Genomic DNA, 16345 nt, shown 5'->3' on the forward strand with positions numbered 1-16345 from the left:
TGATGACAAGTGGCTAAAGAGTGCATGGGAAGAAGGACTAATAAAGTAGACGAAGACCCAGAAATATACAGAGACAGGAGAATGACAAAAAGAACAGAGGACTGGCACAACAAACCAATGCACGGACAATACATGAGACAGACTAAAGAACTAGCCAGCAATGACACATGGCAATGGCTACAGAGGGGTTGAGCTAAAGAGGAAACTGAAGGAATGATAACAGCGGCACAACGATCCAGGCCCTAAGACCACCCGATATGTTCAAAGAACGATAGACGGAAACTAACATCTCATCCCATGTAGGAAGTGCAATACGAAAAATGAAAACCATAAACCACATAGCAAACGAATGCCCAGCACTTGCACAGAACCAGTACAAAAAGAGGCATGATTCAGTGGCAAAAGCCCTCCACTGGAGCCTGGTGCGAGAAACATCAGCTACCTTGCAGTAATAAGTGGTACGAGCACCAACCTGAGGGAGTGATAGAAAACGATCACGCAAAGATCCTCTGGGACTATGGTATCAGAACAGATAGGGTGATACGTGCAAATAGACCAGACGTGACGTTGATTGACAAAGTCAAGAAGAGAAAGAGAGGGAAAAAAAATGGATAAGTATCAAGATCTGAAAATAGAAATAAGAAGGATATGGGATATGCCAGTGGAAATTGTACCCATAATCATAGGAGCACTAGGCATGATCCCAAGATCCTTGAAAAGGAATCTAGAAAAACTAGAGGCTGAAGTAGCTCCAGGACTCATGCAGAAGAGTGTGATCCTAGAAACGGCGCACATAGTAAGAAAAGTGATGGACTCCTAAGGAGGCAGGAGGTGCAACCCAGAACCCCACCCTGTGAATACCACTCAGTCGAAGTTTGGAGGACTGTATAGAGCAAAAAAAAAAAAAAAAAATAATAAAAATAATAATAATAATAATAATAATAATAATAATAATAACTGTAATTACAAAAATCAAATGTGAAAGTATTTTACAAATACTACGATAATCTCTCTCTCTCTCTCTCTCTCTCTTACAGAGATGTATGTTTCTTGGATGATAAATGATTTACTAATTTTCAAATATCAATATTAATGTAAACAGCAATAATATAAATTAATTACATTAAAGAAAATACTAAAGTAAAAATGAATTATCAAGATTTTAGTTTGATAAATAAAAAAAACAAAAAAAATTATGTAAGAATGAAAGAAAATGCATTTTACCTCGCATCTTTCTCTTTGAACTCTACATAGCAAGCTGAGTTGGCTGGGGTCCAACAACTGTGTTGCCCTCTTAGGATCATGTAAATTCTCTCTCTCTCTCTCTCTCTTTTTTACCGAGATGAGAGAATTTCTATGGTATATGTGTATGTTTATTAATATTTTCGCATAATAATAATAGTAATATAACTAATTTCAGAATTCATATGTGATAGTATTTTAAAGAGTACAATAATCTATCCAGTTAGGTCTTTTAAATAAGGATAAACCTCTCTCTCTCTCTCTCTCTCTCTCTCTCTCTCTCTCTCTCTCTCTCTCTCTCTCTCTCTCTCATGTACATTTATTTGTTTTGTAGTGTAAATAAATGATTTACTTGATTTACTTTGAACTAATTTTCAAATATTAATAAGATTAATTAAAAATAGAGATTCCCAGTCTTTTTATCCACTTGGAGGAAGGTGGGCAGGGGAGTAAATGACAGTTTGATATACGAATTAGCGGAGGGAAAGGAGTCGGAGTTATTCTTTCTCTCTCTCTCTCTCTCTCTCTCTCTCTCTCTCTCTCTCTCTCTCTCTCTCTCTCCATTATTATTCTCTATGTCTCAGAAATAATGCATAATCTCACTCTTGATGGTCAGATACATGATGTTGCCATTCAATGCTCTCTCTCTCTCTCTCTCTCTCTCTCTCTCTCTCTCTCTCTCTCTCTCTCTCTCTCTCTCTCTCTGTTATTGGCTGTAGGTATATATTTTTAATGTTAAAATGTTTAAGATGACTTTGAAATTATATTAACCCTCTTACGCCGAAGGGGTATAATAAAAATTGTCTCCTGTATGCCAAGGGGGTCTCGGAGTGAGCGCGGAAGAGGAAAAAATATTTTTTTCAAAAAATCACAGCGCGCTTAGTTTTCAAGATTAAGAGTTCATTTTTGGCTCCTTTTTTGTCGTTGCCTGAAGTTTAGTATGCAACCATCAGAAATGAAAAAAAATATCATTATCATATATTAATAATGCGATATATGATACAGCAAAAACAAAATTTCATAAATAATTGTATTCAAATCGTGCTGTGAGCAAAACGGTTAAAGCTAACGGGTTAATTTTTTTTCGTTGTATTGTACACTAAATTGCAATCATTTTAGTACATAACACATTGTAAAATGATCAAAGCAACACAGAGAAAATATTATCACAAAATGATGCATGAATTCATAACACGCGGACGTAAAAAAATGTTTTTTTCAAAAATTCACCATAAATCTAAATATTGTTCTAGAGACTTCCAATTTGTTTCAAAATGAAGACAAATGATTGAATATTACTATACTGTAAGAGTTTTAGCTTACAATTGCGTTTTTCGACCATTTCAGACGAGTTAAAGTTGACCGAATGTCGAAATTTTTATATATATTTTTTTATATGCAAATATTTCGAAAATGAGAAAAGCTACAACCTTCAAATATTTTTTGTTATATTCTACATAAAACTGCACACATTTTCATATATAAAACTCTATGAAACTCCTAATATGAAAGGGAGCAAATATTAGGAGAATGCGACGTACACATTTCGCAGGAATGCAGGAGAAACTTTTCTTTTTGCATAAAATGAAATAAGATATCATGCAGCAATAGATACGGATATATAAAAACGTGTAATATAAAAATAAATATAAAATACATGCAGAATACTCACTCGTAATCTTGACTCTTTGTACTGTTCTTGTTTTCTCCCTCCTCCATAGAAGAGTCTTGCATTTTTTTCCTCTCGACATGATGAGGTACAGGTGGAGGAGGGAGACTCGCGCCCTTACTGCTGATGGGACACGCGGTCCCGTGCGCCCTCCACTGTCGGTTGATCAGGCGCACGCCAATAGAAGACTGCATTATGGTACTTGCGGTCACACTCCCTGAACCTGCAAAGAGCTATTTTGCAGGTGTGACAGAAGAACCGGGTGTCTCTCCTTCTGCCATTCATATGGCACACCCGGCACCGTTTCTGCCTGTGCCCTTGTAGGAGCTCCAGTGTGTGATCCCCTGGCTGCAGCCGACACACAGGGTCCACTATCCGACGAGAAGTGATGCGGGCGGCGGCGGCAGCAGGGGCGGCGGCAGCAGGGGCGGCGGCGGCGGCGGCGGCAGCAGCAGTAGGACGACCGAAGTTGGCCCTCCTAAGATCTGCCCTTTCCTCTAGGGGCAGATCTGCAGCTCGGGGCAGGGGGCCAGTCAAGGAAGGCCACTCATCAGGATTAAAGTGGATGAGGGCATTCCAGGCTGTCTCGAGGAACTGTAAGTGGGTCATCCTCCGGAGACCGACTGTAGTACCCACAGTACAGTATGTAGGCATTTTGGAGGGCCAACTGAAGGATGTATTTGAGGAGCTTCTGGGTCCACCTCCTGGTTCTCCTGGCAAAGGGATAGTACTGGATGAGTTGATCAAAGAGATCAACTCCTCCCATGTGCCTATTGTAGTGCCCAAAGACAGTAGGCCGCTCGGCACGAAACTCCTCATACACAACTCGGCCCTGTCGACGTGTCTTCTTCCACTGTACAACCTCCTCTTGGATAGGTTCGTGACTCGTCGTAATCATGGGGACGAGTCGGACCCCTTCCAACAGATGACGAAGACAGCTCCCTTCCACTGCCACTCTGTCTCTCCTCTTGCCAGATGTTGCGGATGGCTAGCGAACCTCTTGAGGACATTCGGTGCCCCACGCACCAATCGAAGGGTACCACTGACGTGAATACCTGCTTCATACAGTTCCTGGGCCAGGGATACCGAGTTATAATAATTATCCATAAACAGGTGGTATCCCTGGTTATGGAAACGATCCCCAAGCGTGGAGAAGACCCCGGAGTACGCTAAGAAGTCCACAACATATCCAGTGTTGGACTCGGTAATAAAAAAAAATTTCACTCCATATTTCTTCTGCTTCTTGGGGTTATACACTTTAATGCTTAGACGTCCTTTGTGAGGCATCATCCCTTCATCCAAAGAAAGGTTCTTTCCAGGAACCACGAGAATTTTGCACCGTTCACGAATGTATTCCAACACTAGGCAGACTAAGATGAGGCGATCGGAGTTATTCCGGGGTATGGCCCTTCGGTTGAAGGCGTTGAAATATCTGTCCAACGCCAGGAAAGTATCACGGGGCATAATGCCGGGCACATTGGGCGTACTTAAAAAAAAATTCCGCCTCCAATATTGCCTGACGTCGGCAGCAGGCATCAATCCAAAATAAATGTGGAGCCCCACAAAATGCGCCATATCGGTGAGGTTGCAGCCCCGCCAGCGATACGACAATGTCATGCAGAGTTCATCACGGCAGTACCGAGCGTAGTCCGCCGTCTCTGCTACCAGATACTCCAGCAATTCCCGCATAAGGAACAGCTGAATGAGGCCCAGAGCAGTGAGAGGAACAGGTACGGTGAGCCCAGGTGTTGCTGTGAATGGGTGCATGTTAGGTGGGGTGGGGTCCTCCGTCCACCCCTCGTCGCTCTCGGACGACCGACCTTCACCTTGGCTGGTGCAATGCTCTGACCTTCTACGTGCCCCGCACACGGGCGCGGGCACGATTTCGCACATGAGACCCCCCCACTGGCCCATCTCCCTCACTTAGGCCCTCGCTTTCTGTATCGTCATCGGCGACAAAACTAGACCCTATATCCTCATCCTCCCCCTCCTCAAATTCCCCCTCATAGGCACTAAAACCACTAAATTCGAGCTCACTTTCGGGATGTGAGCCTCGAACGGACATTGGGGGCAAATATTCATCATCACTGACATCGGAGTGATGTCCTCATCACTAGATGACCAACCGTCATCAAAATGAGGACTTGTGACATACTCCCGATCGAGCTCCGATAAGTATGCATCAATGTCCCTTGGTTGGAGGCCTTCCAAATGCCTACAAATGCCCCTAAGGACACCCTGATGCTTCCTAGGGGTTACTAAAGGCACACAAGACACACGTGATCCTAAAGCACTTTCATCCACACGCCAGCATCCAAGTCCAAAATACATCTTACACGATCCCTTCCGACGGGTAAAACGCGCCTTTCGCATTCCATACGTCGTTGAGACATCTCTATGAACGTCCTGTAGCACCACAAATATTCAAACTCTCGCACAAGTTAGGCAAAACATGATTGCGGCAAAAGATCGCTCTCGGACAACGCGTCGCTGATGCTGGCTGATGCAAGAAGGAGGCATTTCGCACATGCGCACTTGGGTCATGCTTCTAAACAAAACAACAGCTTGATCCGTGAACTCCCAGCATCCCCCAAGGCGCGTGATTCAAAAGTTTTCGGCTGGTAGGCCTATAAGTATTTTTCCGCGAATTTAAAAAAAACTTTTCTATGTTGACATACAATACATCCAATCGGCACCCGACAGACAATTTATCTCGACGTATAATACGTCCAATCGGCGTAAGAGGGTTAATAATACAACCTCAAAGATTAATACAGTAATAGGTTAGTATAATTTTAAGTATATTTGAAGTAGGATGTTAATAAAGGTATACATTTGGTATCTGAACTTTCAAGATAGGCAGTTATAAGCATTTTTAGTGGTGGTTCTAACTATTCGCGGGTTTTAACTATTCACGGGGTGTCTGGTACACATCCCCCTAGAATACGGGGGAACACTGTATGTGTGTGTGTGTGTGTTGCGTGTATATATATATATATATATATATTATATATATATATATATATATATATATATATATATATATATATATATATATATATATATATATATATACTATACATATAAATATACATACATATATATATATATATATATATATATATATATATATATATATATATATATATATATATATATATATATATATATATATACATATATATATATATATATATATATATATATATATATATAAATATATATATATATATATATATATATATACTATATATAATATATATATATATATATATATATATATATATATATATATATATATATATATATATATATATATATATATATATATATATATATATATTATATATATATAAATATATATATATATATATAGTATATATATATATGTAGTGTGTGTGTATGGTAAATGAAAAAACTTTTTGGATGGATGGACATTAGGATCTTTAGCTTACCAATTATGCAAAATTGCATCAAGTGTGTATTTCTGTGTAAGAGATGTAACTCGAGCTGGATGACCAATTCGAACAACATTTACGCCCACTGCAGCAAGTCGTTCAACCAAATTATCTACTGCCAAATTGGATGGGGCACAAGCAAGTATCTGTAAAATAAAATATTTTTCATAGTTACAATATTTCATAATGCATCAAATACATTTTCATGTAAACACAACTAATTCACATTCATATTCTGAAGGCAAGAAAAATTGAAAATAACATCTATGATTAGTATAATACAAAGAAACTAGTTGTAACAGGTACCAATAATTGAAAATTTTCATGATCAAATGAATTATTGGGATACTTAACTACTGTTTGAGTTAGCCTACATCTTCGCACCATTAGGTGTTATCAACAATTAAAATAAACAAAAGGCTACCACTTGGCTGACCTGGATGGACTGTAATCACCTGTTTTCTGCACAAGGTGGTGTTAGAATGCGTGTTCTTGTTATAATTCTCACTGCCATGTCTTTGTTCTCATGGTATGATTTGGCTGTCACAATTTTGGTTATTTCTGGTTGCGTTTCTACTGTATGGTATTGTGCTTTTTTTTTAGGTTATGCTATCTACAGAAAGCAAAAATAGAGTTTTGCATAAACCAAATGTATTCGATTAGCCATGTTGGGTACATGGTGTGTGTTACCTGTAGGGGTAATGGGTGTGATTTCTTTTCACGTTGTGAAGAATGTAAGGAATGGTCTGGTGAGAGGATGAACAGTTTTGTGAAGTATCACAAAATGCAAGAGGCCAGTAGGTTACGCAGTCAATTAGTTAGGTATGGCGAAAAGCCTACTCCATCGAGTCTTTCTTGTGTTGCTTCAACTCCACCACTGCCTAATAGGTCCAATTCCTCTTTCACTTCTCCTCTGTCTTTTAATGGTCCCTATATGGTTCAAGAGAAATGAATAGGTAAACTTGAAGATGTTAGTTTGCTATTATCATCAATTAGGCATTTAACCAAGTACATATATGGAGGTTAAAGATTGCTGTTCCCCGAAAGTGATCATATCTTTCCAGTTTCCCATGTGAGAGAGGAGTCAAAGCCTTTGTCTGCATGTGGCCTACCCATTAAACTGCCCCATGTCAGTTAGTCTTCTCAGCTGACATGGAACACATGTGTCTTGGGACAGAGGTCTGTGCTCTTCATTGCCTCTCTCTCAACACTATACCATCTCAGAATCGATGTGTTCTCTGAAAGATTTGCTCAGTAGAGTTTAGCGCTCACATTAAACTGAACTACACATTTTCATCATCTGGCGAGTGATAGTGATGTAGGGAATCATCTTGAGTTATCTAGCAATTTTAGACAGTTTTCCAGATACAGTGCCACTTTTATAGAGCTATCTCATTCATAAGAAATCATCTAGAATAGTTGCAATATCCAACCTCAAGCAACTTGGCCAAATTGGCTACCTATGAGGAGGCAATTGCTTTCTACACACGGATAGAACAGCAAGCTATACTAAGTACCATTAAGAATCCGTGTACAAGATTGTATGGAAGGTTGGCTTGCCAGGTGCCCTTGGCACCTATATGAAGGGGAGCTCTTCTGCTACGACCTCCAATTAGGGGCCCATTATTGTGGCATCTCCCAGAGTTATGATAGAAGTCGATGGGTTCTTGCCTAACAGAAACCCCCCAACATGATATCCCTAATACAGAAAAACCAGGTAACAGCTCAGGTCTACATCCACCCTAATAAAAACAACTTGTCAAAACGTAGAAAGGCATAGGACAAAACTCTCTGCTGTCTGACTGACAGTGAACACATCCCAACAAAGTAGAATTAGTACCTCTGGGGTAGTGGATTCCTTCCCGAAGACTACGAGCTACTCACAGGAGAGGCCCTTCATTTTCTCTTTCCAGAGCCCGACCTGGATCCTCCTCCAGACCCAGTGCCACTGCCAGCACCTGCCCCAGAGTTGTCTAGAATAGATTTCAGTGTCAGTACACTCTGGCTTCACAACAAGCCAGATAAAATAGATTCCAGCTGGATCGGTACACTCTGGCCAGACAAAGAGCCAGTGCCAAGGCCTGGGCCTACCACAGAGCCAGAGTGTGAACTGTTTTCCAATCTCCCTTCAGAAGATCCAATTCCCTCCCAGCCTCCGTCAGGAGCGAATGATTCTTCCCGCTTTGCTGTCAAGACATTGCCAGTGTCAACTGAACACACTAACCAGGGCAGTACTCATTCCTATCCTGGCCCATTACATGGAGGCCTACATTCCTGGTTCGGTCCTGGACTGGAAAGGACATACGCCAAATAATTAAGAGATCACCTGAGGTTCTGGTGAGTCTCTCTTACAGAGTTGCAGAAACTTTGCTGTGGAGATCATTAGAATCATATGTCTTTTTAATGATCCAGAAGAAGACATTAATTTTTCTTGCTCCATGCTTCTAGCCCACCAGAGGATAAATAACATGTTCTCCCAGAGAGATCATTGCCATCTCTTAGGTTTGACCCAGACTTGGCTCGTCTGTTTCCCGGTCCGTCTCTAAAACGTCTCCATATGAAGGGAGTTGCCCCATCACAGGCAGATGCAATGGCACCGGTATTGACTGCCAGAGCAGCATTCCAATCAGTCTTGTAGATCAATTTTTGAATCTATCATTGGCAAGATAATATTTTTCTCTGGCTTTTGTACACCCAAGGAAAATGCAGCCCTCAAGAGACTGTCACTCTGGAAGGTAGTAATATTATCTACTACCTCCACTAGTAGGCAAACTTATTTCAAACATCTAAGCTTGTTGGTCTCAAGTAAGCTATGATGCTTGGGAACAGACTAGTTCTGGGATCCTGTCATGGTAATCGCTTTATAGCAAGGAATTACATATTAAAGTTAAGGAAAATGCATCTTCTTCAAGTAGGTCTGCAGCAAAGAGGCATTCACGCACGTGTTGGAGGTGCCTGTTCTCATGATTGTTCTAGAATCGTCTGGTGGTATATGGAATTCAACAGGTGCCGACATGTCGTTAGGAACGCCACGATTTATGATGCAACATTTCGTCGAGATCCTTCTAAATAGTTCCTGTTGGGAGTCTGTGACGTTTGCTGTTATGCTCTGCCCGTTCAGCCCCGCCCCCAGATCGCCTTATACATACGACTGACGAAGTATCAAAGAGCAGAGATCAGAGCAGAGATCATCAGTGAGAGATCATCAGAGAGAGATAAGAGAAGAAGGAACAGACGAAGGATAAGAGAGGTAGAAGGCGCTCAAGAAAGTGGTCGGAGTCGAGTCAAGTCGTCCACAGTGAGAGAGAGAGACAAAAGTTAAGTCGTCCGTGGTCAGAAAGGGAGATATTCCAACGTTAAGCAAGCCTTCAGAGAAGAAACGTCTTACAAGTGGTTTTGAGGAGTTCCTCCCCTTCGAGTATCAAGAATAGACATTGCTCTCTGCAGTATGGAGTCAAGAAGTCTGAAGTTATAGTTCTCGTTCTCCTTTGTGAAGCCGTCGCTTTGAGGATTGATTTTCGACAGCTGCAAAACTGGCCAGCAAGTATTTTCATTACCTCACTGTTTCCCCCGTTCACACAGTGTTAGATTTTACTTCTATGTAAATAGGAGAAACCATTCTGCATTTATCTTTGTTAGTAAGCTTGTAAATAAACCTTTGTTCGGTTTGTGTTTCTTTCTATATTCGTATCCCCAGTTTCAACTGTTGGTGTTGAATCATTTTGTTTATTATAATATCAAACCTCGAGGGGTCACTGACAGATCCTTCCCTCCTCTTTGCTAGAGAGAGGGGGAGGCTGTGGTGGACAGGCTTCAGCTCGTTCACCAGGCAGTGGCTAAGACCTTCAGGGCTTTGTGTGGCACTGCAGCTTGACCCTCGGGTCAGGTTGGTCCTTCCTCTTTGGTCAGAGAAGGTCCCACACTTCCTCGACCCCTCATAGAGGTACCCATATTTATTCCACCCTGATAGAAGACGGAGGATGCCGGGGATCCAGCAGTTCTCCCGGATTGCTGCCGATGGGGGTTGGTTGCCTGTTGAGCCATTGGGCAAGCTAGGCAGCAACAAGGAGAAGTTTGGGTAGTGGATGCCTGTCAGATACAGTTTGGCTACCCTGAAGTGTTCATCCCTCACCCTCTTTCTTAGCTCACCTTGTCCGGTGGGAAGAGGTGAATGCAATGCTCCTAGAAGATGACGCTATTTATGGACTCTGGATTCACGGATTTCTCTATGGACCTTATTTACACATTATTTGCTGGAAATTTGCACATTCTCTGTATTTTTCTATGAAAAATAGCCACAAATTACTGAATTTTCATATCAATTTTATGATTAACCCTTAATGGATGGATAGCTTCTCAGCAGTAGTAATAACAGGTTTGGGGTGGTGGACGGATTGATCCTGTAGATAGGTAAGTAATGTTAAGCACCATCGACTTGGAAAGAATTGGGAGGGAAAGAGGTGCCAATGCTTCTACTATAGCCCATAAATTCACTAATGGCAACTTTTACACTGGCAAAAAATCAAGACTCGGCAGCTCAAGCAAGCTTAGCAGTGATTTTGACTTCGAGGGGGGAATATACTGCTTTTCTGTCTCATATAACATCATTTTATAAATTTGCTCATAAATATACCAAAGGGCTGCTGTTGGTTTTGGTTCTTGTCTCTTACAATAGTATGTCAGTTGTAAATGTAATTTTGCAAAGAAAAGTGCAAAGAAATATTAGAAAAAACATGTACAAATACAAAAGTTACTGAATCTTTGTTCTCGGTAAATTTATGTAAATATTTTTCAGCAAATAGTCTAAGAATTTGTTAAGGATTTTATTTCTTATCTGTTTCGATATTGTGTGAGCTGTAACTATAATTTCACAAAAAATTAAATTATTTATTAGTAAAAACATATAAGTTCGTAAAATTTATGATTGTCTTGCAAAAAAGGCCCCACAAGGAGATGTAAAGTCATTTTCAACTTCTTGTGAAAGGTAGGGAAAATTTTTCAGAATTTTTCCTTTTTCCACTGATGTGTGTTTTTTTTTTTTTTAAATTGGGCATCCTCAAAGTTTACCCAGCCTGAGAAGCTGCATATTGATTTTTTCACCTGTCCACTTTTTGTGATAAAACTATCAAAAAAGCCAGGTACAGGCAGTCCCCAGCTTATGATGGGGGTTACATTCTTGAGAAACGTCATAAGCCGAAAATCGTCGTATGCCGGAAAATCGTCAAAAATTCTAAGAAAACCTTATTTTAAATGCTTTGGGTGTATTAAAAACTATGTAAACTGCATTTTTTATCAAAACAAACTTCAAATATTGATTATTTTGCATTTTTGGAGTCATATTTCTTCTGTCAGATCAGTGTTGTAATTACGCATTGTAACCCTAAAACATGTGTTGTAAACCTGGAAATAATTTCTGATGAATATAATTGAAAATCGCCATAACCTTGGAACGCCGTATGCCGAACCCCTCATAAGCTGGAGACTGCCTGTATAAGCATTTTCAGTGGGTTTTTTAAAGTTTGAACTAACATAACAGGCAGTTTTAAGCATTTTTATAAGAGTTCTAAGCATGTATGCGTGGAGCGTGGGGGGGGTCCTCTGTATATGGAACAGTCCATTCTATTTTTTATTTCATCAAAAATGGCAACTTCTTGCTTTCCTGGGATTTGAGGGATATGTAGTTTCAGTATCTACCCAGCAGTCCTGTCACAAGTATTTCCTTTTTACCCTACAGATGAGGACAGCATTCTAGTTCAAAGTGCTTGTTTCACACTCATAACACTCCTCAAATGTTCTTTTTTTCTCTACTTGCGCTTGGTTGCATGGGTACACCTGCAGACGTACCAGTGCAATTGGCTGGTCCTGGAGCTCACTGCTGCAGTCGCTAAGAAAGATTGGCTTCTCAAGCAAGAAGTCAGATCTTATGTGCAAGCAGAGGGTAAAGTATCTGAACATGCTGATAGACATGGCAGCAACAAAATTCCTCCCTTTGGAGTCTCATATCAGCAGGTTCAGAGAAGGGGGCACAGAAGTTCTTGTCTCAGCAGGAACAACCTGCTCAGAAGTGGCATGTCATTCTGGGTCATCTATCATTGTAGAATTTGGGCCCTCTGGGGCAGCTTCACCTATGCACCCTTTGGCGGAGGATGAAGGTGGATGGATCTCTTGCAGGAGCCCTGCCTTTCTCTCATCTTCCTCTGTAGCAGGAAAAGAGCTAGCTTGGTATTTAGATGACAGGAGCCTCACTTTAAGGTTGCCTTTGAGTATTCCCAGTCCCAAGGTGCTCTTATTTTTCAGATGCATCTGCTAAGGATAGAGCATACACCTGGAATAATGATTGTTGCATGTGTGAAGGACCAGAATGACAGACACCTCCACATCAGTGTCTAGAAACTAAAGTCGGCTTTTAACACCACCCAAGGAGTGCTTTTCCTCTCCAAACACCTACGAAGGAACATACCAAATCATGACAATACCAGAACGAGAGACCACGCCAACCCAGTCATACATGATCATGCCAGCCATCCTGCAGTCAATGAGAATTCATCTCGCTGTGACGTCACGCAGCATCCAACGGGTAATGAGAATTCAGTCCACCATGACATCACGCAGCACCACACACCACCCGGTGACGGCACAGTCCAGCTCCACTGATCTGCTAGGTTGTGAGAGTGAGAGCTTCATCTTTAGAGTAGCTGGAAGGTCCTTCTAACCGCCAATAGGAGATGAGAATCATGCCCCAAACCAATCAGAATTCAGCTCATGGGACACCCCCTGCTGACCCCCAGACTATAAATAGGGTAGTACATACCTGAATCCATCGTCAGTCTACTCAAAATCACGACCTTGACAACATCTGGTTGACACCAGATGAAATGTCGGCCTTCAGTTATATCTTTCCATCATTATGACTATTCGCTTGGAATATTAATCCATGGATAATGCACGCCAGATTTGACTTACATACTTTGAATATATGAACATTTACAAACTAATCAATCTTGACTTTTCCTTATGTGTTCCATAGGCATGTTACTCACCAATCTATGTAACATTGAAAAAGCCATAATTAGAACAATAGAAAAGAATTTCTATAAAATCAATGCAGCTTGAAAGAGGGTCTACTACCTATATAATTACAGTAGTGCCTCAGGTCACGAAATTAATCCGTTCTGAAGTGGCCTTCGTAACCTGATTTTTTTGTATCTAGAACTACATTTTACATGTAAATTGCCTAATTCGTTCCAAGCTAAATTGACCAATAAACAAGGAATACAACAATTTGGACATTCAATACTTAACCTAACCATTACTGTACCTTTAAATAAAGTGTATTAGTGTACAGGGTACGAGAAATACTGTGTGTACATGTACGTCCATATGTAGTAAAATGTGGAACCTTACCTTTCGAGTGAGGTGATGTCTGAAAGTGGCAACAGAGGGGGAGGACAAACAGCAGAAAACATGAACACTTAACTTTACGAAACACGTTAAAAAATGGCAGAAAACAATAACACTAAACTTTACGAAACACATTAACAAATGGCAGAAAACATTAACACTTTTTGATTATCTCCATCTTCGTCTCCGAAAACATCCTCTTCTTTCCGTGAATTTCAGCAACATTCTTGGGACCCATGGCTAATAACATAAGTCATTAAGTTCACACACAACACGATAAAGTAACTTACAGTACAACGAAAGCGAAATCACTAACATGAATTTACGTTAACAAACGAAATATATGTGAATGAATGAATAACAGTTATTTATAATGCCACTACCACAAAAAATGGTCAAGGAACGCCTTTACATAGAGGCATGATGGGACAGATGCTGACCGATAGGAGAGCAGGATCTTACAGAAATGACTAGCATCAGGAACCAGTGGGAGAGCAGGAAGATGGTGGCGAGTCTACTGAGTTGGCAGCGTGTCAGTTTTAAAATTGTTCTCGGCAGCCCGGGTGAATCTCGGACTTTACCCTTTCGCAACCTGAATTATTTTCATACACAACCAAAAGAATCTTCGTCTTTGCTTTCATAACCTGAATTTTTCGTACATAGGGACTTTCATATGTAGAGGTTCCACTGTACTATTATTCTATTCATTATTATTATTATTATTTATCTTTATTTTTTTTTTGGTCTATCATAAGTCCTCCAATTTAACTGGGTGGTATTTATAGTGTGGGGTTCCGAGTTGCATCCTGCCTCCTTAGGAGTCCATCACTTTTCTTACTATGCGTGCCGTTTCTAGGATCACACTCTCTTGCATGAGTGTTGAAGCCACTTCAGCCTCTAGTTTTTCCAGATTCCTTTTCAGGGATCTTGGGATCGTGCCTTATCATTATTATTATTATTATTATTATTATATACTAGTTATAAATAACATTATATGTCTTATACAATGCATTTTCATTCTCATCTGGGAAATAAATACGGGCCTTTATCCATACAGGCCCTACAAAATTGTGGCGCTTGTCATGGGCATGACATCGCAGGCAGTAAGGAAGATTGTGCAATGTGACACCATGCCACAACCTGTGGTAGAAGCATCACCAACAATGGCACAAGTCTTTGATAATTTTATTGTGGGTGCCTTTTGCTGCTATGCTGACGGCAAGTTGGCTTCAAAGCAAGTTTTCTTGGTTGGTACCTTGATAAAGGACTTGAAAATGGCTGGCATTATCCCAGATTTAAGCTCTTGAGACATGGGTGTCGTGGGTTATGCATGACATGGGATTTAGCCGCAAAACATCTCAGTGGGAGGTTTACGAAACCAAAGAATCTTGACATAGTATGCCGCAGGATCTGTGCACTCTAGGCCCTGCAGCACCACAGAAGAAGGGAGGGAGGTAATTTACAGAGACGAGACTTGGTTCACCAACAGAACCACAGTAGGGAGTGGGTTGACACCACCAGTGCCATGTACAGCTGTCAGGTACTGTCTGGGGATGGGGAGCGACTCATGGTAATAGCAGCTAGCACAGCCAGTGGTTTCGTTAAAGGTTCATTCCTCTGTTACCCGGCAAGGAATACCAGCATAGACTACCATGGGGAAATGACAGAGGAGCTGTTTAGTACTTGACAATGCACCTTACCATAAACAGCTTACAGACAACTGTTACTGTCTTACCTCAGCAACAAAGGAAGTGGACCTTATCAGCTGGTTAGAGAACTGCAGGCTACCCATCCCACCTAGTGCCACACAACCAGAGTTACTGCTCATATGCAGCAGAACCAGCCAAAGCCCCAATACATTGTGGACAATATCATCTGTCAGTGGGGCCACGAGGTCGTCCGCCTGCTACCTGCCCGTCCAGAACTCAATGCCACTAAACAGGTGTAGGTGTGCATGAAGCATCAAGTCTGCTTGCCACTGCACTGATCCACCAGTAGACCTGCAGGCCATACTGGAGGAAGCCAGGCTTTGCACCAACCAAAGAGTGTGGGTGGGTGCTGGCAAATGATCCAGAGTTTGAGGATTGGTACCTGCTGTCAGACAACATGCAGGAGCCTGTTGGATCCTTAATTATCAACTTGGATAGCAATGATGAGGCTGCAGAAGACCTGCACTTGAATGATGATGTATAAAGTTACTGTGGCAATATGTGTTCTTTTGTTTTTAATCACTTCTAGCCTTATGATTTTACAGATACAGTAATAAATTATTTGTTCTATTTCAACTGCATATTTCTTTCAATTTCATTGAAGATGAGTGGGATTTCAAGTATGTAGTAGTAGTGCTAAAATGTTTGGAGGGAAAAACCAATGGGATACAGAAGCCTGACTAGGAACTAAAGGAACAGGTTATGATGGTTGAGAGCAGTGTAGCTATAATGAAGTGAGAAAACCAGTTTAGGAATTGTAGCCACCTGTAGGGTTCAATATAAGGAGGTCCTTCCTATGGGAGGGATCATGATAAGGAGGTCCTTCCTATAATGAGGGGAGAAAACTGGTTTATTACCAACCAAAG

The 16345-nt window shown here is 41.0% G+C and overlaps 1 protein-coding gene across 1 annotated transcript in view; it reads right to left on the reverse strand.

Annotated features, from left to right (window-relative positions):
* The window catches only part of LOC135208074 (DNA-binding protein SMUBP-2-like), a gene marked incomplete in the record, with an annotated part of 738222 nt that overhangs the window by 523900 nt on the left and 197977 nt on the right, over positions 1-16345 (reverse strand). The window contains 1 exon segment of the mRNA XM_064240222.1: positions 6367-6515. Within this exon segment, the coding sequence (XP_064096292.1) occupies positions 6367-6515 (149 nt within the window).

The sequence above is a fragment of the Macrobrachium nipponense genome, chromosome 34 (genome assembly GCF_015104395.2).
Source record: "Macrobrachium nipponense isolate FS-2020 chromosome 34, ASM1510439v2, whole genome shotgun sequence".
Taxonomy (NCBI): Eukaryota; Metazoa; Arthropoda; class Malacostraca; order Decapoda; family Palaemonidae; genus Macrobrachium; species Macrobrachium nipponense.